This window comes from Ambystoma mexicanum, chromosome 9 (genome assembly GCF_040938575.1).
Source record: "Ambystoma mexicanum isolate Mex_15411 chromosome 9, UKY_AmexF1_1, whole genome shotgun sequence".
Classification (NCBI taxonomy): Eukaryota; Metazoa; Chordata; class Amphibia; order Caudata; family Ambystomatidae; genus Ambystoma; species Ambystoma mexicanum.
Genome location: NC_090931.1, coordinates 1,234,797,841 through 1,234,821,321, shown reverse-complemented (window position 1 = coordinate 1,234,821,321; position 23,481 = coordinate 1,234,797,841). Strand labels below are relative to the sequence as shown.

General features: G+C 46.4%; 1 protein-coding gene across 4 annotated transcripts in view; it reads right to left on the bottom strand.

Moving 5' to 3' along the window:
* Nucleotides 1-23,481, bottom strand: part of NCKAP5 (NCK associated protein 5) — a 1,061,124-nt gene that overhangs the window by 593,575 nt on the left and 444,068 nt on the right. For all 4 annotated transcript variants that reach the window (XM_069616577.1, XM_069616575.1, XM_069616574.1 and 1 more), the window contains one exon: nucleotides 21,320-21,410. In XM_069616577.1, the coding sequence (XP_069472678.1) occupies nucleotides 21,320-21,410 (91 nt within the window). The remainder of the gene's footprint in view (nucleotides 1-21,319; nucleotides 21,411-23,481) is intronic.

Below are 23,481 nucleotides of genomic sequence, written 5' to 3'. Positions count from 1 at the left end.
CCCCATGTCCCCTGGCGCACATGAGCACAGGGCTGCAGGGATGGCAGATTACTATGCAGCTAAGAGTATGGGGCTCATAGGCCAGTACCACTCAGGAATGGAGGGGTGGGCATCCGGGTATGGGCACCCAAGTACAGTACAGTTCAATGGGGAACCCCAGGAGAGTAGGCCCATTAAGGGCATCCTGAAAACCTCTGCCCAGTTAGGTCAGTGGAGGGGGTACCCATCAAATCCTGGCAGCAAGGAGGAATCTGAAGACTCCTCTGAACTGCGCAGGACACAGGAGACCAGGTCCCCACATTCTGCCAGCCATTCCCAGGCTCGCAGAATCCGGGAAAACCTGGAAGAACAGACGGGAACCTCTGGGAGCAGTGCCTCTGAGTCTGAGGAAGAGTGGACAAGGGTTACCCGAACCAAAAAGGCCAATAAGGCAAAAAGGGCCTTGCTTAAGGACCCCTTAAAGCAGATTAAGGCGATCAGGAGCGTCATCACGCCTTACCATAAGAACGCTAAGTATTCTGTTTGGGAGCACTTAGAGTTGTTTGAACAAATGATGGAGACTTTCCATTTGAAGGACAGCCAAAGCTGTATTCAATATGTAAAGTGGACATTCTCCCCGGAATACTCCAGTTTCTTTGCGGGGCTGGAGGACCAAAATCATTTAAGATGGTCCACATATAAGGCGGCCATCCTGAAACATTTTTCTGTTCACAGAAATCCTCAAGAGGCTCGCAAGGCAGCCTACAATTTGCAATGTGGGGAGGATCAGGCCCCACAAGAATTTGTGCAGGAGTTAAAGCGTGCTTTTGCACAGACCACAAGAAGGGTGCGCACGGATAGCAGGGAATTTATTAATACGTTTTTCCATGCCTTGCCCAAATATATCATGACCCAGCTCGTGAGGGATTTTCACGAGAAAAGATCTTTAGACTGGGTCATTGAACAGGCTACCCGGATCTATGAGGTGCAGAAACCGGTAGATAGCAAAAGTAATGCCCAGAAAAACCCCAAAGCCAATAGCACCCCTGCTGCTGCAAAGGTGGCAGAGGTAAAGGTCACCCCCGTTTTGGATTTGGAGATGGGGGGGCCTAAAAACCTACCTGCACCTAATAATGCTAGGCCCAGAAGGTCCTCGGGCCAGTCACAGACAGGGAGCCAGGGAGGCAGCCCCACAAATGGGGTCCCTCGCTCTCCTGATTATGTAAGTCCCCGTTACAAGGGAAATCGACCCATCCTGGGTTATGTGTGGACTCCTCCAACCCAAGGGGGGGGATCCAGCCAAGCACCTAACCCAGGGAACTTCCCTCCAAACTTCCCACAGGAGGGCAGAAATTTACCAAACCCTGGGCAGAACTTTTTCCCCAGATATCCTCCCGACTTTCAGCCCCAAAACCATCCATCCTTCTTTCCCCAATTCCCTGAGCCCAGACCACTGAATCCGGGAGAGGGGAGGCCAAGGGTGGAGGGGTACCCAAATCTTCCCAATCAGGGGTACTACCAAAGGAGGGATAGCTACCCTTCCCGGGATCAGCCCAGGGGAGAAAACAGGGCCCCGTATCAGCCTGAGCGGGTTTCCCAGTTAGAGCGCCAGGTTCAAAACATGGCGCGGGATCTGGGTCACGTACTGAGGGCTCAGCAGAACCCTCAGATGGGCGTGCCGGCGCAGAACGTACCCAACTCTGGACCTGGTGCTCCAGAACAATGACGGGGGCAGCACCCCGACGACTCACCGGTTCCCAGGGAGGAGGCACAAAGGGAAGGGGGGTGTAAAGCCTTGGAGGAAGCTTCCTTCCTCACTTGTAAACAGCCCCTGGAAACCCAGGAACCGGAAACAAAATCTCTTGCCCCGGAAAGTCTGCCTCCTAAGGAGCAGAGGGGGGGTAGGAGAAACAAAAGACCCAAACAGACTCAGTTTGAGGAGGAGGTACAGATCTTCCAATTTGAGGGAGAGGGATCCTCAGAGGATCCTGAGAAAAGGATCTTCTCCTTCAGAGAGGGGGGAACTCCTCCCAAAGAAAAATGGGTCCCTAGGGATGCAAATCCAGACTGGGGAGATGTGGAGACTGAGCTACCGCCGCCCACTATCTCATCCCAGAACAAACAGCAAGATAATCCCCTGGTTCAAACCCATCCTGGGGACTGCCTCCAAAAAGGGGAGGGCGGCCCAGAACCGGAACCAGGGGAACCCACAATGGCTCTGATCTCCAGTTGCCAACTTTTTCTTTCAGATTCCCAAGGCTCTCCACAGAATTCTGCCCAAAATTCTTCTCTCGCGATGTCCAAAACCAGAAAGTTAGCCCACCAGTTGTCCAAAAATGTGCATTATCTGTGCCCCCTTGAGGAGAAGGAGGGAAGATACTATGCCCCGGTACAAGTACAGGGGCAGGGTACAATTTTGGCACTGGTGGACACTGGATCTCAAGCTACCCTTCTATCCAGAAGGGCCTTTGACGAACTGAATGCAGGAAGGGGAGAGAATTACCAAATTCCTCTCACCTCTCTTCCGGGACAACTACAGAACTTTGACGGGAAGGAAATTCCCGTTGAGGGGACTGCAGATTTGGACATTAAAATTGGGCGACACAAGTTGAAACCCCCAGTCATAGTTGTGTCTCCAGAGGGCACCCCTTGTTTACTAGGGAATGACCTCCTGAGAAGGTTGTCACCCCTAATAGATTGCGTAAACAAGGTCCTCTGGACCCAGACTAGCCGACCAATAAAATTAAAACAGAGTGTCAACCATGTTAGTTTAAACGGCACCTGCCACATGGTTGAACAAAAATCTGACCAAGTAGAATTTCACTTCCAGAATAGCCAAATTCCAGACGTGACAGTAATAGCAGTAGGACAAGAGACTGGTGGTGGAGGGTCCTCTCTATTTCTGAAAATCAACCTTCCTTCCAGTCTAAAGTGGTACTCCACGCTGGAAGGAAACACTCTGAAATTCTATACTAATCCACAATCAGGAACTCCCACTCCTATAGTCCAGAAAGATGTGAAATCAGCTGAAAGCCTGGCTGATATTCAGCAAATTGGAGAGCAGTTGTTCATCCCTGTTCAGTTAAATGATGGGAAGGACTCTGTTCTCGCTCGAGTGTGTGTGAACAACGGTAAGAGCTTCATCAGCGAAGCCATGTTCCGCCAACTCCCGAAAGATCCAGCCATTCCCACATTCAAACTGATAGACAAATGGGAAATGGACCTGGAAGCACCTAATTCCAAACATCTCCTGCCAAGCAGGTGTATGCTCAAAATCTCCATTGGCAACAAGAGCATAGTCCATAATTGTTGGGTCGTGCGAGACGTCCCTGCCGCCTTTTACTTAGGCAGTGACATTCTCAATCGCTTTGCCATTAGTTTGGACCTAATAAACTTCAAAGCTTGGTCCCGATTAGCGGATAATCCCATGGGCTTTGATGATCCAGAAAAAGCATTTAGGTCAGCTCAATTGCTACCTTATGCAGTTGAAATTCAGGTTAAAGAGGAAGTCACCATCCCAGAAAGGACCCGACAATTCTCCCTGGAAGTGAAAGTTAAAAGGGGACAAGAGTTGAAAAACCCTGATGCTTACATACATCTAAATGCTTCTCTCCAACAGCAAGGGTTGGGGGTAAACCCAACTCCATTAGTCAACATAGAACATGACACCATTCCAATAGAGGTGGATAACAGCGACTTAAAGAGTATTACTCTAGCCGCAGGCACCATTATTGGAATGGCGGTTGATGACCGACATTTCTCCATTGACCTTAGAAATGAACTGTTAGGACCAATCCCCAAGGACTGTTTTGACAGTGACAGTGATGACAACGCAACACCAGACAGGATTTTTACCCGGCATGGGGGGAACTTCCTGGTGTACACTTCCTGCCCGTATGGTAAGGAAGATGTGACGTGTGACTTCAGGAGGGATGAGGTGATTTTCCAGGTTCATGAAGGCTGCCTTTCCCACCTGAAGCCTCCGGTCCAAATCAGCACTCTGACCAGGGACTTCTCCACCCAGCTGGAGGAGGCCGCTGAAATAGCCAAACCAGAAGTCTTTCCAGGCTTCAGGCAGATGGTGGAAGAGAGAGTCAACCTAGCTTATGCCTGTGTGACTCTGGAACAAAAGCAAAAGTTGAAACAAGTTTTCTTGGATTTCCAAGATCTCTTTGCGGTAGACTCGTATGACTGTGGTCGCACTGACATCCACACAACAACAATCCCCACGGACCCTGGCATGACTCCTGTGTTTGTGAAGCAATATCGCTTGCCTCTCGCATCAATGGAGTCCCTTACTGAAATAATTAAGAACCTTGAGTCCCGGGGAATAATCCGTCCAGTCCACAGCACCTTCAATAATCCGGTGCTAGGAATATTGAAGCCAAACGGCCAGTGGAGACTCTGCGCTGACCTCAGGGAGCTCAACAAACGGGTCCATACTTCCCGATGGCCTCTGCCCTACATTGACCAAGGGCTGGCCCAGATTCAGGGGTCACAGGTATTCACTGCAATAGACCTGACCAATGGATACTGGACTGTGCCTGTCAGTAGGGAGGACCAATACAAGCTGGCTTTTACCTTTGGGGGCCAGCAGTACACCTGGACCCGGACTCCCTTCGGATACCTCAACTCCGGCAATGAATTCAACATTTTTCTACACAAGGCCATGCCTGACTTGGGTGCAAGGGGTAACCTGGCTTATGTAGATGATGTCCTCATCAAAAGTTCATCTGTGGAGGAACACATAGCGGAGATCCGTTATGTTCTGACACAGTTGAGGGCCGCCGGAGCAAAACTTTCCTTTCAGAAAGCACAGTGGTGTAGAACCCGTGTTAATTTCTTGGGGCATGAGATTACTCCTCAGGGCCTCTGTCCCCAGGAAAAGAAAGTGGAAGCACTTCAGAAACTGAAAGACCCCACAACTCTGCGGGAACTAAGGAGCCTCCTTGGACTGACTAATTACAGCAGAAAGTTCATTGAGGGCTACGCAGAGATCACCCGACCCCTGATTCATCTCCTAAAGGGGGGGTCAAGTGGGAATGGGGTCCAGAACAAGCCGAGGCAGTAAAACAACTCAAAAGAAGCCTCTCACAAGCGCCTTGCCTAGCTTACCCTGTCAGAAACAAGGAGTTCTTCCTGGAGACGGGGTTCTCTAATACGTGCTTGACGGCAGTATTATACCAAAAGCATGACAAGGTCAATAAAGTAATCTCATATGCGAGCAAAACTTTATCCTCTGTGGAGGAGAAATTCAACGATTGTGAGAAGGCACTCCTGGCAACGGTGTGGGCATTGAAGAATTACCGCCCGTTTATCCAGGGGGAACACATCATAGTGGAGACTCCACACCAGCCTCTGCAATATCTCCAAAGTGACAGAATCCGGGCCGGAAATGTGAGTAATTCCCAAATTACTTCCTGGATTCTGTCAATGCAAGGCTTTCCTGTGGAGGTCAGATATGGCCAAAACAAGAAGAGTCCCCTCGCGCAAGGTCTGGCTGACTTGCATGATTGTGCCAGAGAAAACTGTCTCGAGGACGAAAGTCTAAAAATCAAGGACAACATGGAGGCATACCTTAATTCCCCACACAAAGTCTTTGAAGAAGACAAGTGTGAGGGAATGCCCACTGTCTATGTGGATGGATGCTCTTACCATGTTGACAACGACGGGGAGAAAGAACTGGTGGCTGGCGTAGGGAATGCATGGGTGAATGAGTCCCCAGAACCCTCCGCTGGATACAAAATTGGTCCCCGAAGTAGTCAGGTGGCAGAATTGATGGCTGTGCATCAGGCCATCCTCACTGCTGTCCAGCATCAACTCCACGAACTGGTCATAATCACAGATTCGGATTATGTACGGAACGGGTTCGTGGAGCACCTGGTTAATTGGAAAACCAGAGGCATGTTATGTGCTAACAACAAACCCTTGAAACATGGGAAGTTGATCCAAAACATTGATGATCTGGTCACATCGAATGGGATGACCATCTATTGGAAGAAGATTAAGGGTCATTCCAAAGTAGAGGGACCAGACAAAACTGGAAATGACTTAGCTGATCAGCTGGCCAAAACCGGGGCCATCCAAGGGGATCTAATTGAGATTGAGTCCCTGTTGGGGGAAATCCAGGTCACTACCATCACTAGGTCCCAGACAAATGCTCACAACGACCTTTCAATTGCACGATGGAGTAAGGAGACCCCTGATGCTGATTTGATTACTGCTCAGAAGGGGGATCCAATTATTGGTAAATTTTACCAGCACCTTGAGGACCCTGAGAACTTTCCCCTGACGGATACCGATTACATTGGGAAAGAGGACCTAAGAGTGTTGATGAAATGTCCAAAAATGTTCCGAATCCAAGACGGTTTGCTGGTAAGGAAATCCAAAACTGGCCACGATCAGTGGGTGGTTCCTACCTCATTCCGAAGCCTGATGTTAAGTCACGCCCATGATGCGGCCACCGCCGGTCATAGGGGGTTTCACACAACATTGGAAATCTTAAGAGAGGTTGCATACTGGCCACACATGGGGCAGGACCTCGACCAATACTTGAAGGGGTGTCTTGTGTGTGCACAATTTCAGCCATCATCCCTTACGCACCGGGCGCCTTTACAAAAGAAGGGGATGACACTGCCATGGTCAGATTTACAAATCGACTTTGTAGGCCCTGTGATTCGCTCGGCTAGTGGGAATAAGTACATGTTGACCGTGACATGCTTGTTTACCAAGTGGGTGGAATGTCTCCCAGCCCCAAATTGCAAGGCAGAAACTGCAGCTGCCTTGATGATTAACCACATCTTTTCCCGTTTTGGTCTACCTCAAAGGATTGAGTCAGACAGAGGTAGCCACTTCACCAGTGAAGTAATGACAAAGATGTGGGAGATACTGGGGGTCAAGAGAAAGCTACACATTGCTTACAGACCAGCTTCTTCTGGGGCAGTAGAGAGATATAACCGGACAATTGTGAGCATATTAAAGAAGTTTGTGGCAGATTCTGGGCCAAGTTGGGATATCCGATTACCTCTGGTCCTAATGGCTATCAGATCTACCCCTTCATCTGCAACCAAAATGTCACCATTTGAGTTGATGACTGGGCGCAAGATGGTGCTTCCTCAGCATTTGCTCTATAGGACCCAAGAGCAGACACTGATAAATGCCTCCACTACTCATGAGTATGTAGAGAATTTAAGGAAACACCTCCAACATGCTTTTGCTTATGCTCAGCGGAATCTAGAAAGATCAGCTGATAGCATGAAGACCCATTATGACCTGAAAACTTCCAGGAAGGAATATCAGGTGGGAGACCGGGTCTATCTATACAACTTCCAAAGGAACCAGGCCAAGCAGCGCAAATTTTTGCCTGCATGGAAGGGACCCTTTGAGATCGTCGATAAGATCTCCCCTGTGGCCTACAAGATCCGCATCCCCAAAGGCGGTTCGGCAGCGGGGGAAGACAAGTGGGTCCACATAAACCAGTTGAAGTGTTGCCATCCCAGGCACGCTCTGCAACAACTGGAGGAATCCTCTGGAATCCTAGCGGGTACTGTCTCAGACTAATTCAGTTCCAATCATAAAACATACCACATCTAGTTCCTAAAATATTGTGATTTGTATGAAACTGTCTTAGTTATACTGTTTTTTTTTCAAAATAAGAATGTAATGTTTCGTTATGATGAAATGCATATGCTGTCCCACTATCTCAACAGTGGTGGAAAAACGTCTATGAGTAGGTATTGCCGCTCTTCCTTTGTCGTCCTAGGAGAAAGAAAACCTGAAGACGGGCCGAGGAGGGCGATCCGGAGACTGGGAACGAAGATTCAATGGGCCCAGTGGACCGCCCAATATTCCCATCAGGACCGGCGAGGAGAACCATCGATCAGTACCGGATGGAGAAGAAGATGCTGAACTGTGCCATCTACAGAAGAGGAAGAAGATTATGCGGACAGACCGGTGCATGGGTCAAAACCCTTGTGCACGCGACTCCCCATCGACTCAAATTCAAGGGGCAGTCACGTGGGGGGGGCTTGTTGGGTGTCCTGACCCACGTTTAAGCTATCATGCCACAACATTTGGTGCTGTGGGCTTAGAAAATTCAAGATGGCGGAAAACCCACATGTGCGCCGAAATCCAGGAAAGCTGCGCAGTTTGTGCGCACACCAAAATGGTTGCCTCACTTGCCACCCACCAGTGCGAGAATGAAAGGCTGGGTTGCCATGAGGGAAATGGGTTGCCAAAGGAAAAACAGTAGCGCCGGTTAGCTTCAAAGCGCTTTAAAACCACCATTGGACTACCCGCACAGTAGTCTGAAACCATTGGGAATGGAAATGCTGATTGCCAAATGCAACCTAGAATTGTGGGGAATTCATTTCTTAAATCCCAAAAATGGGTGCAGTACCAGTACTCACCACTATCCAAAAGCCGGCGTTTTAAAACCACTCTGTTTCCCTGAAGGCAAGTCAAAATGCCTATTTTCAAACATTGCAATATGTGCAAAATATTTACTGAACACCAGCAGACATTTGGCAGAATGGAGTTTTGTGTGCCTACAAAATCTGGGAAATGAAGATCATAAGACAAGGTTTATAACAAGACTGGCTGAGCTGTGGATTGCAGCAGTTCAAGTTGCACTGGATTTAAAGACACTAAAATCGAAAATGTTTAGATTAAATGAGTGACCTATGTTTGGTATCACATGCCTTTGTAACTGTTGAAATGTCATAGTTTTGCACTTAGAATCAGCATCCTAGCTGCATGTGTAAAATTGCAAGTTAAGTTAAAAAGCAACAAAAAACCTGCCAGTTAGCTGAAGGTCTGGCTTAAGGAACTTGATTTTGCTTGGCAGCTACCCCCATCAGGAGTGAAACTTGAGTCACCACTGTGTTCCCAGGCCAACCTTCCTTTTGCTGCCCACACTAAGGATATGCCATCTATCTGATAATTGAATTACCTGTGCTCTGCAGGAGAGTGAACAAAGCCCTCTTCACTCAGGCAAAGGTTTTATTACGCAGTCGTAAAATGTAGCTTCCTCTTGGCAGGAGCTGGGAGGGGCACTGCCTGTGAGAGCAAGCTGGCTTGGCAGAACTGGATTAACCAGTATTTCTACCTTGTGCTGAGAGAAAACCACACCCCTTTGTAGGCAGAATATTGTTTAGAAAAAGATTAATAACTCATAGAGCGGACATGTGAAAATTTTATAAATGATACCATAATTCTTGTGATTTTTCTGCCCACATTTTAAGAGGTTTTTCGACCCGGTGGCATGTTCAGGGGGGTTTTAGCGGAAAAGTGGATATTACTCTAAATGTATGCATGTTAAAAATCTGAAACTTCATCAGTTAATGTCCCTACTCCCTGCACACATGTATGTAAAGTTGGGTCAATGTCAGAAAGTGAAAAATCAGTTAAAAAGTCAATTATCTGCCATTTCTGAATGCAAGCTCTTAGAAACAGCAGATTTGGACAGAGACATGGCTAAATTCAGCCACACCATGTATATGTAATTTCAAACAACTGTGTAACTCTGAAATATGTCTTTTATTATCAAATATAGAATGTGTGCAATCTGACAGAGGAGTGTCCTATCTGCAAGCCATAAAATGACATCACGCTGACACACAGTTCATTCCCCAATCAAATGATAAATGGAAGTTTGACCAATTAGAAGCTGAGAGAGAGGTAGGGTCAGTGATGCTAGAACACACCCACATTCTAAACACATAAAAGCAGACAGACAGGACAGATAGGGACCTTCAAATTCCATCTGCAGCGGGACGCTCTGCCGGAAAAATCCATACTTTACCTCCATCAAACCTCCAGAAAGCCAAACTAGAGACTTCAATCTATCCAGAACTAAGAGACCAGACCAGAGAGAAAGCAGTGCTGTACCCAGAGAGACCCAGACCAGCAGAGAGAGCTGACCCAGATCACTGTGAAGTGCAGAGGCCAGACCAGAGTCCAGTTTAAACCCTGACCAGATCCGTGGCGTGGCCCATTTCACTCAAGAATATAGTGTGAGTACCTAGAAAACTGTGCGGATCCAATCTCCTAGTTAAAATAATATAATTTAATCCATTTTAACCTAAGTAGAACTGCAGCTTAGCAATTGTGTTATCCTGCCATCATTTTTAAAGCTGAAAAAGTGTGCGTTTAAAATTTCAAATCTGAAAAACGACCTTTATTCAATCGTTCATATCTCCGCAACCGTTTGTGCTAGAGACTTGCAGTAACTTTCATTTTGAAGCTGAGATCCCAGGCTTTCCTAGGACCCCAAAACGATAGAGATAGTCCTTGTGGTTCCTCTGTAATAGCGCTCGGCGTATCCGCGAATTTTGCCGCGATTTGCAAATTTCTTCACATGTAAAAACTGCTGCTGCTTGCCTTCCATTTGCCAGAAATTCGTTTAACCTGCTAACTATCCCTGCCTCATTGCTAGTGTGAGCCTGGACTAATATTAACTAGATACCACTCACCCTGAACCTCTGAAAGGGAATTAAAAAGCATTTCCAGCATATTTCTCATCCATTGCTAGCACATATCAAAGCATTTGGGCCTGTGTTTTCAAAACTCCTATCTGTTTTCTGTAAGCTTGCGGGGATTGAACTGAATCACATTTGATTGCATTTCTGAGAACTGTGTGCTTCCTTCCATTTCCTTGCATTTCATCAAGGGGGGGAGGGGATTGCCAGAGAAAAGTGATTACCTTGTTTGTTGAAATCATATTGAGTATTTTCTGTATTGCATTTTCATTCAACATTACATCCATTTGAACTCTATAAGGCATTCTCTACCACATTATACTTTTGTTCCTATTTACCAGTGTGCTACCTTATCCATTTCATGTCAACTCCTTATTGATTATAGAGAAGCGTGTTAGTGCCAGATTCTCCGTTATTAATCTTTATCATATCAGATTAAGTGTGCTATTCAATTATTAATTTATTATAAAGTGTGATCTATATATCTCTTGTTTAATTTATCAAATAAACCTTTTAACTTGCAAAACAGAACTACTTCTTGGCTCAGTGGGGTCAGGGGGATTCCAAGAGAGGGGTGTTATATAGGGGTAGTCATCCAGAACGCATGAACTGGACCTAAAGATATATCAATAAGGGTTTTCATTCAGTATTATAGACTAGGCGTTGACTTAGCTGTAGTGTTGAATTGAATCCTCTTACACCGCTCACTGGTATTCAATATCTACCTCAAACCTTTTCCCGATCTTCTAGTAGATTTAATAGCCATATTCCAGAAGTACAGGGAGCGACATAAAGATTGTATTCAACCTTGTCAAAGACCAGTGATCTTATGCAACCCAAATGGAAATCATCTTCAAAGAGGTCGAAAGATGGATTTCAAACAATTAGCTAGAGCTAAATTCAGACACAACAGAGCTCCTCTTTGTCTCCTCCTCAAAGTCCTTGAACGCAGCTCTCCTTAAACATCCAGGCATACCTTTTTCAGGGTTTACCTTCCCTGTTCAACAACTGTTCAACAAAAGTTAAAAATTAAGGCGTGGTACTTGACTCCACACTTTCTAAGGGGCCCCATATTAACTCTATCATTAGCTCTACTCATTACTACTGTCTAATGTCACTGAGACAACTGCTCCATTGCTTTCAAAAACACACTGTGCTTCAATCGCAAAAGATATTATTGGAATTGTTTATGGCAATGCCCTACTTGCAGGTACTCGCAAGTCTGCAGTCAAATACTTTTAAATCTTTCAGAACACTGTGGCTTGCATAGTAACTAATACTTGCAGACATAACCACATAACTTCAATAATGAGAAAACTACATAGCTGCTCAGTTAAATCAAGGAATGTCTTCAAATATGTATTTAACTCTCACTCATACAGTTGTACATAGCAATTGCAATTGTCCTTTCCACATTACACATTAAAACCCATCTTAAAAAGCATGCCCCTACTCCACCTGGCATACATTTCAGTATATACCCATAATATTAACAGCTCTAAACTCCCAGCTAGGCCACTTAAGCCTGTAGCCACAAATGAAACATCCCTTCTAACTTTTGCAGTGAGGTATTTCACAAATGTTCATTCAGAACTATTGTCTGTGACAACCTTCCCTTCTCAAGCAAATATACACATTACTGAACATTTCATAAGGCAAGTCAGGGCTAATGTGTTCACTGGAAGCCACAAATAAATTGAAAATCACAAGCTAAGAGGTTTACTACACAACACACCTCTTGTTTAACCTTGTTTAGTTTGTTTAGTTTGGACATTGTTTTTTTTTAAAGTGAGATCTCCTCGATTTGCTTTAATAAACATGTGGTCACATTATCAGTATTGTTATTAAAATGTAGCAGCATTGCTCTTAGCAACTTGCTTACATTATTATTAAAGCATAGCAGTAGAGGGCAAAAGAATTCAATAATATATGCAATATTTGGATCAATATGAAGAACAAGTTACTTCTTACCTTGTAACGTTCTTTCGACGGGATGTTCCTCCGAAGTATTCCTCATCTTAGATATCTCCTTCCAGCTCTGCTTCTGCTGGCCTCGGAAAAATTTTTCTTTAGAGGGCGCTGCGCGTCGACGTCCTCCGAGTCGATGTCCCTCGACAGCCGCCGTATCGACGTCGACGTCATCCTGCCTATAAAGGCCGCGCGCAGCGTCCGTTGCTCAGTTCCATTTTGTAGCCCACAATAACTCTTTCTGGACTAAACTAATCACCCTGAAGGAGCGTAAGCTGCAACAACAAGGGAAGTAGAACTGCGGGGATGGATGGGAGGGTCAATGAGGAATACGTCGGAGGAACATCCCGTCGAAAGAACGTTACAAGGTAAGAAGTAACTTGTTCTTCGAAGGGATTGTGTCCTCCGACGTATTCCTCATCTTAGATAGGCTCCCATAGCAGTATTCTATTATTGGAGGAGGGAGTACTGACTTCACGCTGTCTTCTATTGATGAATAGAATGCAGTACAGCCCTTCCAAACCTAGTCTCTTGACTGGAGGAGGAATCCAAGTTGTAAAATCGTGTAAAGGTATGGACAGACGACCATGTAGCGGCCGCACAGATGTCTTTAACCGGCACACCTCTTTTGAGGGCCGATGAAGCTGCAATACCTCTGGTCGAATGAGCCCTAAGGTTTTGAGGGGGCTCTTTCCCTGCCAGTTTATAACATTCCAGAATGGCTAGAATGATCAATCTGGAAATGGTCTGCTTAGTTATTGGTAACCCCAGCTTGTGACCTGTGTAACCTACAAACAGCTGGTCTGCCTGTCTTATCCTGGCTAGTCTACTGATGTAAAAACTTAAAGCCCTTCTAGGGTCTAGCCTGTGTAACCTCTCTTCCTCTTTCCCCGGATGAGGAGGAGGATAGAAAGATGGTAGGGTAATCTTCTGAGTGATATGGAATTCAGAAACCACCTTTGGGAGGAAATTAGGCTTCACTTGCAGGACAACTTTGTCTTTGTGAAAGATTGTGTGAGGGGGTTTACAAGAAAGAGCTTGTAATTCGCTCACCCTTCTAGCAGATGTAAGTGCTATTAATAAAACAGTTTTAAGGGTAAGGAATCTTAACGAACAAGAATGGAGTGGTTCGAAAGGTGTGCCTATCAGGAAAGTTAGGACTAAGTTTAAATCCCATATGGGAACTTGGAATGGTCTTGGGGGATAAACATTGGTTAACCCCTTTAGAAACTGTATTACCAAGGGTAACTTGAAATAGGATGGTTCTTCCGCAGTGCGCTTAAAGATGGATAACGCTGCGAGATAGCCCTTAATGGTGCCAACTTGAAGGCCTGAATTCGCCAAATATAGTAGGAAGGACAAAAACATTGGTGTACCACATGAAAAAGGGTCGATATTCTGTTCTCTACACCAGCTGCAAAATCTGTTCCAACGGCAGCGGTATAAAGACTTTGTTGCTGGCCTCCTTGCCAAAAGCAACACCTCCATAACATCATCAGGGAGGTCCCAATCCTTGTACCTCAGCCTTTCAGAAGCCAAGCGTGAAGGTTGAGGGTTTTGATGTCTGGATGGAGAACCTGACCTCCCTTCTGTGAGAGTAGGTTCTCTCTGAGTGGAAGTCGAATTGGAGGGCAGATGGACAAGTCTAGAAGGTCCGGTACCACGTTCTCCTGGCCCAATCCGGGGCAATTAGGATCATGGTTCTCCGGAATCTTCTCAACCTCCTGATCATTTGAGGAATGACAGGGACCGGTGGGAACGCGTACAGAAGCGGAAACTCCCAGTCCACTATGAACGCGTCTCCCAGAGCTCCTCTCGGGGGAAATTCCCTTCAGCAGAACAGATCGCACTTCCTGTTGACGCTGGTGGGGAACAGATCCACCTGAGGGGTTCCCCAAAGGGCGAAGATCTCTTGAAGGACTTCCTGAGCTAGCTCCCACTCGTGGGAGACTGTGCTCTGCCTGCTCAGAGCGTCCGCTTTCAAGTTCTTCTCTCTGGCTAGGTGAACTGCCAATAGAGAGATTCCTTCTTGGATTGCCCAAAACCAGAGCTGCATCGCCTCTCTGCACAGGGGTAGTGATCCTACGCCTCCTCTTTTGTTGAGGTAATGCATGGCCACCGTGTTGTCCGTCATTATCAGGACGTTTTTCCCTTGTACAGCTGGCAGGAACGCCTTCAGCGCAAGTCTGATGGCTCTCAGTTCTAACAGGTTGATATGTAGTCTGGACTCCGATGGAGACCAACGACCGCTGATGGTCAAGTCATTGGCGTGGGCTCCCCACCCCGTGAGTGAGGCATCCGTGACTACTGTTATCTCCGGCCAGGGTTGCCAAAAATGTTCTCCTTTCAGAATGTTCTCCTGACAGGCCCACCACTGAAGGTCTCGAGCCACCCTGTCGGGAACCTGAAGAAGATCTGTCATTCTCCCTGAGAATTGTGACCACTGAGTCCTCAGTGCCCACTGGAGGGATCTCATTCTCAGGCGAGCTTCTGGCACTAGGAAAATGCAGGATGCCATGAGGCCTAGCAACCTCAAAAAGTCGAAGGCTGGGAGACGTTGGGCATTTTGGAACTTGGTAACCATCTGTAGAATATCTTGAGCCCTCACCTCTGGTGGCGAGGCTTTTCCCAGGGAAGTGTCCAGGATCGCTCCTATGAACTGGAGTCTCTGCGATGGTATCATTTGTGACTTCTTTAAATTGAGGGAGAAGCCCAGTCTGTGAAGGGAGTGGCACACGTGATTTAGCTGGATCTGAGCTTGTTCCGAAGAAACAGCCCTGATCAACCAATCGTCCAGGTAGGGTTAGACGTGAATCCCTTCCCTCCTTAGACTTGCCGCCACTACGGACATTAACTTGGTGAGGACCCTTGGGGCGGAGGTCAGCCCAAATGGCAGCACTCGAAATTGATAGTGAGAGTTGCCAATTGCGAACCTCAGGTATTTCCTGTGTTTGAGATGGATAGGCACATGGAAATAAGCGTCCAGAAGGTCCAGAGATACCAACCAGTCCTGGAACTGAAGGGCCTGGAGGATCTGAGAAAGAGTGACCATCTTGAATTTGTCTTTCCTGAGGAATTTGTTCAATTCTCGCAAGTCCAAGATGGGTCTCAGTCCTCCGTCTTTCTTTGGAATGAGAAAGTAAGGGGAGTACCAGCCCTTGTTCCTCTCCGCTACAGATACCGGTTCTTTGGCACCTTTCTCTAGCAGGTCCAAAATTTCCTGCACGAGGAGCGGATCTGGAGCTTTCTGAGAGCTGATCCCCGGTGGATGACTCTGAGGTATACGTAGGAAAGGCAGGCAGTAACCTTAGGCAACTGTTTCCAATGCCCAAGCATCTGACGTGATAGCCTGCCATACCGCCAGATGTTGAGTCAACCTGCCTCCTACAGGTGTCCTGTGAGGGAAGTCCTCAGAGTGGTTTTGGGGCGGCTGATGCAGATGCCGATGGTAAAGAGGCACCTGCTGTTGCTGCGGCTTTTGAATATCTACCCCGTCCACCTCGGGTAGTTCTTCTTTGTCCCCTTTGAGCCGGTCGTCCTCTACCTCTTCCGAATGCGGAGTAGAAGCGAAAGGACTTGCCCCTCGCAGAGGTTCCTGTGGGACGAAAAGGTGTCTGACGGATTGCAGCGCCTAGGGATTTTGCTGCTGCTTTTGAAGTTTGCAGTTTCTCTAAACTGTCATCCGCCTTTTTCCCGAACAAAGAAGAGCCATCGAATGGCATGTTCAAGAGCCTGGCTTGCACATCTGGGGCAAAACCAGACTTTCTCAACCAAGCGAATCTCCTGGTTGTTGTACTTGCCGCCATTGCTCTGCTGATACTGTCAGCCGAATCAATGCCCGTCTGGAGGGATTCGCACATAGCGTCTTTACCGTCCTGTACGATATTCAGGAACGCATCCCTTTCTTCTCCCTCCGGGATGCAGTCAGCCGCTGTAGAAGCACACTCCCAAAGTGTATGGCTGAATCTAGCAAGGGTGCAAGTAGCATTAACAGATTTTAAGGCCATGCTACAACTTTCTTTGCCATAGCATCATATTTTTTATCGTCCCTGTCCTGTGGGACGGTAGGATAAGCCGTCTTGACATCGGTAGAGGATGCTGCCTGTACCACCAGACTTTCTGGGGATGGGTGTTTTGACAAAAACTCCGGGTCTGTAGAGGATACCCTGTATTTTGTAGACAGTTTTTTATTTACTGCCGGGACGACATCTGGGGTTTCCCAGTTCGTTATAATCTTCCTCTGAAGAGCTTTATGAAAAGGCACCACAGGATCCTCCTGTGGGCCTTTGTCAAGAATATCCGTGAGGTCATCTTGTTGGAAAGATTGTGAAGGTGCAGACCACCCCATAAACTCTGTGATCCTGGCCATTAAGGCTCTATAGGGGGTTTCAGCATGCTCCCGCGGGTCTGGCCTAGCAAACTCCACCTCAGGGGAGGTGTCTAACCCACTTGCCTCATGTAAGGAATCATGAAGATCCTTTAACCTGCGTTCTTCAGAGGAAAATTCCTCTCTAATTGGGGTTACAGGTCCCTGCAACTCAAATGTGTCTTCCTGTTCAGACAATTCACCCTCTTTCATAATTGAGGACATAGTTCTCAATTGTTCTGAACTCATAAAGGGTGTAAACCCCATTTCCAAGGCAGAGGGTGCCGAACTTGTCATAATTGGCCTCGAAAACGTCGGTGTCGTCGACGCCGACGTCGAAGGCTTCGAGCGTGGCGTCGAAAAAAAAGGCGGCGGCCTCGATGACCTCGACAGAATTGGGATTCTGCTCGACAATCTCGAAGCCATCGACATTGAGGACCTGGGGATAGTCACTGGGTGTGTTGTAACCGTGACTGTTCTTGGCGTCGACACCAGTGTCGAAGCTGGCGTCGAGTCGACAGACTCGTGTGTCGAAGGTCCCTTCGACAACGGCGTCAAAGACACCGACCTCGACGTCGACGGAACCTTCGTCGACGGCGTCGACGGAACCTTCGAGGAAGGTTTGGAGGTCATAGTCCTACTCAAGGGTTCGTGACGCGCTCGAGAGTTTTCCTTCGCTGGGTATTGCGACTCGCGGCGTTTTTGACCTTCGGGTCTTTCGACCAGAGCATCGCTCTCGGCAGTCTTCGAGGGGGTCGAGGCCGCTTTCTCGAAGACGCTCATCATATTTTTGCGGAATTCCTCCCAATCAGCCCGGGAACTATGTTTCGTGGGGCACGGGATTCTCTTTGGCGAAACAGAGGAAGAGGAAGACGGAGAAGGGGATCTTCGACGTCTCCTCTTCGAGTGCTTCGATCTCGAGGAGTGATGAGACCCACTCCGAGACCTGGAGCGCGAATGGTGACGAGGAGACGAATGTCTCGACTTCGTCGACGAAGAAGAAGCTTTAAAAGTCTTACCTTTCTCCAGCTTCCCCCTACGCTCCTTCAGGGCCTTAGCTGTCATGGACATACAGTCCTCGCACTCCGAACAATGGTGTTCAGCTCCCAAACACCACAGACAAACTCTGTGAGGGTCAGTCAGCGACATCTTTTTCCTACAATCTCTGCATTTTTTGAAGCCGGATCGAGGAGTTGTCGGTTCCGACGAAGAAGCCATCGAGTACGGATCGAATAACTCGAGGTAAATAGGTTTAACCTGACAAAACTGAGCAACGGTATTCCGAGGCACTGAGTAAGCGCGGAAAAACGGAACTGAGCAACGGACACTGCGCGCGGCCTTTATAAGCAGGATGGCGTCGACGTCGATACGGCGGCTGTCGAGGGACATCGACTCGGAGGACTTCGACACGCAGCGCCCTCTAAAGAAATTTTTTTCCGAGGCCAGCAGAAGCAGAGCTGGAAGGAGATATCTAAGATGAGGAATACGTCGGAGGACACAATCCCTTCGAATATTATTTTCAAAGACGATAGCTGAAAATGTTATAGATGAAGCACTGATGTCTTTTATCATTTGGCAAAGGCACATCTTGTTCACACACGCTTGCTCTTAGGTAAGCAACAGAAAACAAAAATTGGCTTCAGTTCAAATTTAAGTAAACAAGGTGTTCTGTTCTACTGTCTGTTACTACTGATTACATGAACAAAATCATTATCTGTTAGAATGTGATTGGTTCACATGAAAACAGGGGTGGGACCTATCCTTTATAAACCAGATGTTTCAGACAGTAGAGAGGCTCTTCTGAAATTTCACTGAATGCTGCAACACTCTGAATCCTGTAGAAGCAGGGCCCGAAGGACACTGCTGACCCACAAGATCTTGAACTTCCTGCATAAGGAAGCAAGCAGAAACTTGGTGACCAGGCCAAGAATGTAATTCTAGTCTTGGGGCACAAAAGTGGTACTTTGCCAATATTTCCAAATTCTGATTTGTAATGCTTGCTTCAATAATTTGGAGGCAGAGCTAATTTACTAAAACAAACCTCTTTGGAAACCAGCAACAAAAAGCTTTGATATGCCTTCACACTGAAAAAGTAAACTGATAATAGTGCAAAAAAAGAGACACTTTTCCAATGTTTCCAGTTTATGATTTGTTGCCTGTTGCAATATTTTTAGGCCTGAAATAATGTTTACCAATTATTTCAACATATATTTTTATTTTTCATGGGAACACTATTATGAGACACCATGATGTAGTTCAACATTCCCTGTGCTGGTGAAACACTGAGGGATTTTGGCACATTGTCCACATATAACCTGTGCTGGCTTTTGTATGTCTTTTGGCCAGGACAAGGGACACCATCAAAGCACAGAAGAAGTGTGAGAGGAATCCTTTGCAGGGTGTTTTCAAATTCTTTACCTATAATATGTTTGTGTTCCACTGCTCTACATTGCTTTTGGATGTTCTTAGTTAAATATCCGCAGAAGCCTTTTACAGAGCATTTAATCCTTTCCACTTAATGGGTTATCCAGAGGTTGGTCTGTATACCCTTACCTGTTCCCTGGCTTACCAATCCAAAGCATCACACTTGTGAGTATGATTTAAAGTGTTGCTGGCACACAATGGCTACATACACATTGCAACTACTTTATTGCTACAGTTAGGAATTGCATTTTATTTGACTATTCTATTCATAATGCTCATAAATTAACCCTACAGGAGAATGATTGTAGGTAGCATTATCTTTCTATTTGGATACTCCTTTGGAAGTGAAAACACTTGTTGGGTTAGTGATAAACATTTGTAGGGAAGCTATAGGGAAAACATTGATAGCATGTCATATTTATCATACACACAAGTGTAATAAGCACTGCACATAGATTCACCCAGAAGGTAGAACCACAACAATACTGCTGTCCATTGGTAGGGTAGGCCTGTCAGATACTCTGGGGTAGTAGTTTCCATTGCACTAAAGTGCAGAGACCAAACTTTTCCCAGAATCTTACTTCAGGTACAGCACTATTCGCTGATTCAAAAACCACCACAGCCCCCGGTGGGCATTTGGGCTGGCTGTTACGCTTGGAATGCAGGGTAAGATGTAAGTCATGACAAACGATTGAGATCTAATCTTCAAAACACCATATAAAAACCTAAATTTAAGCATGCTGGGCAAGCGTGCAACCCCTTACCATAAAGTATCCATTGCAATAAGAATATTCTTATGTTTAGGAAAAAGACCACAACCTTGTTACAAAATCTTGTTATTTTGACAGCTGTTACCCAAGGTGAATTTCTTCTTTCTGATTCACTGAAATCTTTGATTGACTTCTGGTCGTAGCACCAAAAGAATAAACAATAACAATATGTTGTTCACTTCCTCTTTGATTTCGTGGAACTCAGAAATGGCAAATATGGTGCTTATCTTTTCACAGGAACGGATGACCTTTAAAGGGACAAAACCTAAACAATGTTTTGAAAATGGAGCTGTAGGCATCAAAAAAATGACATAGGACCTCATTACGAGTATGGAGGTAGCCATGCCGCTTTTAGCAGCATGGCTAACCCCATACCGGGTACCGGGTCTGGGAATGGGGAAATACAGGGCCATTCCAACCTTGGAGGGCCCGGTAATTCCCTTTCCCGGGACCCCAACCTGGTAAATCCCCATTCCCATTTCAGCCCCCATAGAGCTCAATGGGAATAGGGAGGATGCTAACAACGGGCCCATTAATGACGGGCCCGTTGTTAGCATCCTGGGCTGCTAGCGGGTCCCGCTAAGGATGCCTGGTTTTACCAGACGTCCTTAGCGGCACCCGCCACCAGACCTCGTAATGGGGCTGTAGAGGGATAACGGGGCCGGCAGCTCTACCGGCACCGTTATCCCTCTACCGCATTCCTCGTAATGAGACCCATAGTGTTATACAAACACTCTCCCCAGTGCGGGCGTGGAAATTAAATGTATGTCCATGTTGAGATAGATTGTCTGCCCCTGCTCTCGGTGACCAAAACCAATAGCAGAAAAATACTATCTGAGGAAGGCAGTGAATGTAGGAGCACTCTTCCAAAATTCCTTTTACAGGAAAGCACCTTTGCTGCCTCAACTAAAGTTAAAAAAATAAACGGTAATGCTCAAGCCCAACCTCTAGATGGTGGACTATGCAAAGCATGTGACTTGAAATCAGATTACAGGTTCCAGAAATACTGCTTCTGGAAATAGCCCATAATGAGCGAGGTCGTAACAATAGGTGGTATTTTAAAAAGGTGATCAAAATGGGTGGTATTTTAAACAAGTGGTGTTATAAATACTGCCTGTTTTTACCATCACTAAAAGCCACATACTTACCCCATATAAGGGTGTCTGTGTACCATGGGTACTGATGCATACTTTTGGTGAGGTCAGTGTATGCACTCAATAAAATACCATCGTCACGATAACATGCATGCACGTACTGCGGCCAATGGGATGCTTGCTTCAGGCTCATTCTTTCTATATACAGTGGAAAACGGTCAATAGAGAACGCATCAATACCTGATAGACTTTCATTATGTTAACGGCTTCCAATCCATTCTGCTCCAGAGCGCCTTGGCCGCGCAGTAGATTCCTCACTGTCTCCTCCATCCTGCGGGACATCATAAGAACACAGTTTAGGCTCATAAATCTTCACCAGTGAGCAAGATACATGTTCAATGTTTGGGTCACCTGAAGGATACAGTGCATCATTATTTCCAGTCTCCTCAGTTGAGATCGTTCTTACAACACAAGAAACCCACTTGCTTGCAATTCATCTTCAAATGCCAGAAGAGTTACTATTAAAATGCTTCAGCTTTACCTCTTCAATGCATTGTATGGTGATGAAATAAGTGCTTGTATGCAAAAAAAACTGTGCAGAAGGTGACATTACTGAATATACAATTACTATGCAAAATACAGAGGAATAGTTATTACTGTGAAATGCAATAATTATAACAACACAACTTTTTTGTGAATAACGGTTGTTGCCACAGTTTTTGGTGTTTTGTACTGCTACACAAAGATAAAATAATAAAAGATGTTACTTTCCCCAGCGCATCTGCATAGAACCCTTAAGCAGAACACAGCAGACTGCCCTTCTGTGGAAGGCTGTGCCCATTTAAAGCCTATATTTAGAAATATTGTGACTATGCCCACAAAATGTGGGAGTTTAAACAAAAAAGGCAGGATGGGGTGTCCTCAAAAACTACAAAAGTGCTGCCATCTTCAAATCCAAGGAAGATGAACATGGACCCAATGTAATGGTACTCAGCCTAGGAATGGTGAAGGGCTGATTCACTGAGTTTGGAATATAAAGGTTCAGTCTTCACACAGTCACAATTGGTTAGCTCAGTGTAACAAATCAATGTCCGGTGCACCACTGGTCCAGGGATGAATATAGGCCTCTAAACCATCAATCAGCCCAACACCTCTTCTACACCTGAAGGGATCTGAACAGATTGGAAACACAAGTAAATTATAAGCCTCTTTGTCCAATTTTGTTAACGCGGACGGAACGGCAGGCTTATCTCTGCAAGGTCGTAGATCATTGGTTAGTTGCAACACAACAAAAATACAATTATTGCCCAATGATAAAAGGGGCTGTCCAGTCAAGGTTGTATACAAATATCTACTTTATTATTATTACAATAGAAACTTCTAGCACACTACAAAATACAAACCACCCAGTAAAGGAACACAGAGGATAGACAGTTTCACAAAGGAAACTGACGTACTCTGGATACTGACAGGAGGGTAGTCGGTAAAGCAATCAGTCTTAACTGTTCATGGTTATTTGGTTTTAGCACCAAGGGAGTAATCAGTCGTAATTGGCACTAGGGGGACAGAACCACAATGTACCTGGTGCTTGAGATGATCTTGATGCTCGACAGCGGTTCCAGCTGATGCAACAGAGTTCAAGATAGGAGACAGCTGCAGGTATCAGGCGGAAGGCAGTTCAGCAAGTGATGCTGGACGGACAGTGGTAGGCTGGCTTACGCAGCGGCTCAGGGTTAAGATTCGTTGTCTCTGTCCTGGTTGGGGGATCTGGAACGCTGGTCAAGGTGTGACAACAGTCAGTGGTGCAGCTGGCTGCGGTTTGAGGGCTTAAATGCCTCAGAAATAGCCTTAGAAGTTAGACGCTGGTTGGTGCTTGTTGTGGCACTCCTCATAGCTTCTTCGCTGGACACGTGCCGTCCTTTAAGGTGGTGGGCCAAAGCACAAGAGAGTGTTTGCAGGCAATGGCCTTGTCCTTTGGTCAGGGACTCGCTCTCTGGCACTTCCTACCTAGAAAGCTTGCTGGCAGAACCTAGCAGGGCACGCTGTGTGCTGGCTGGTACCAGTTCTGGGGCTGCTAAACCGGTCCTCTGCGGTCAGTATCTCCCTCTGTTCCCTGGGAGATGTTTAAGGGAGGGATCTTGTTTCCCTCTTGGAAATCCTGGCCTTCCTTCACAAGGCCGACTGTACCTTCAGCCAGGGTCCAAACGAGTCCTTCTTCTTACTCCTTTCAAAGTCATCGGATGATCTGCCAAAAGAGAAGCTCAACTTTCTTTTAAAGCCAAATGGGCCCCAGTGATTTGTGCAGCCTAAGCTTACCTATCCTGGGTCCCCACCAACAATCTTCTGTTATGCGTGAGGTCATAACCAGAGTGCTTTGCAACAGGAAAGGTAAGGGGTGACAA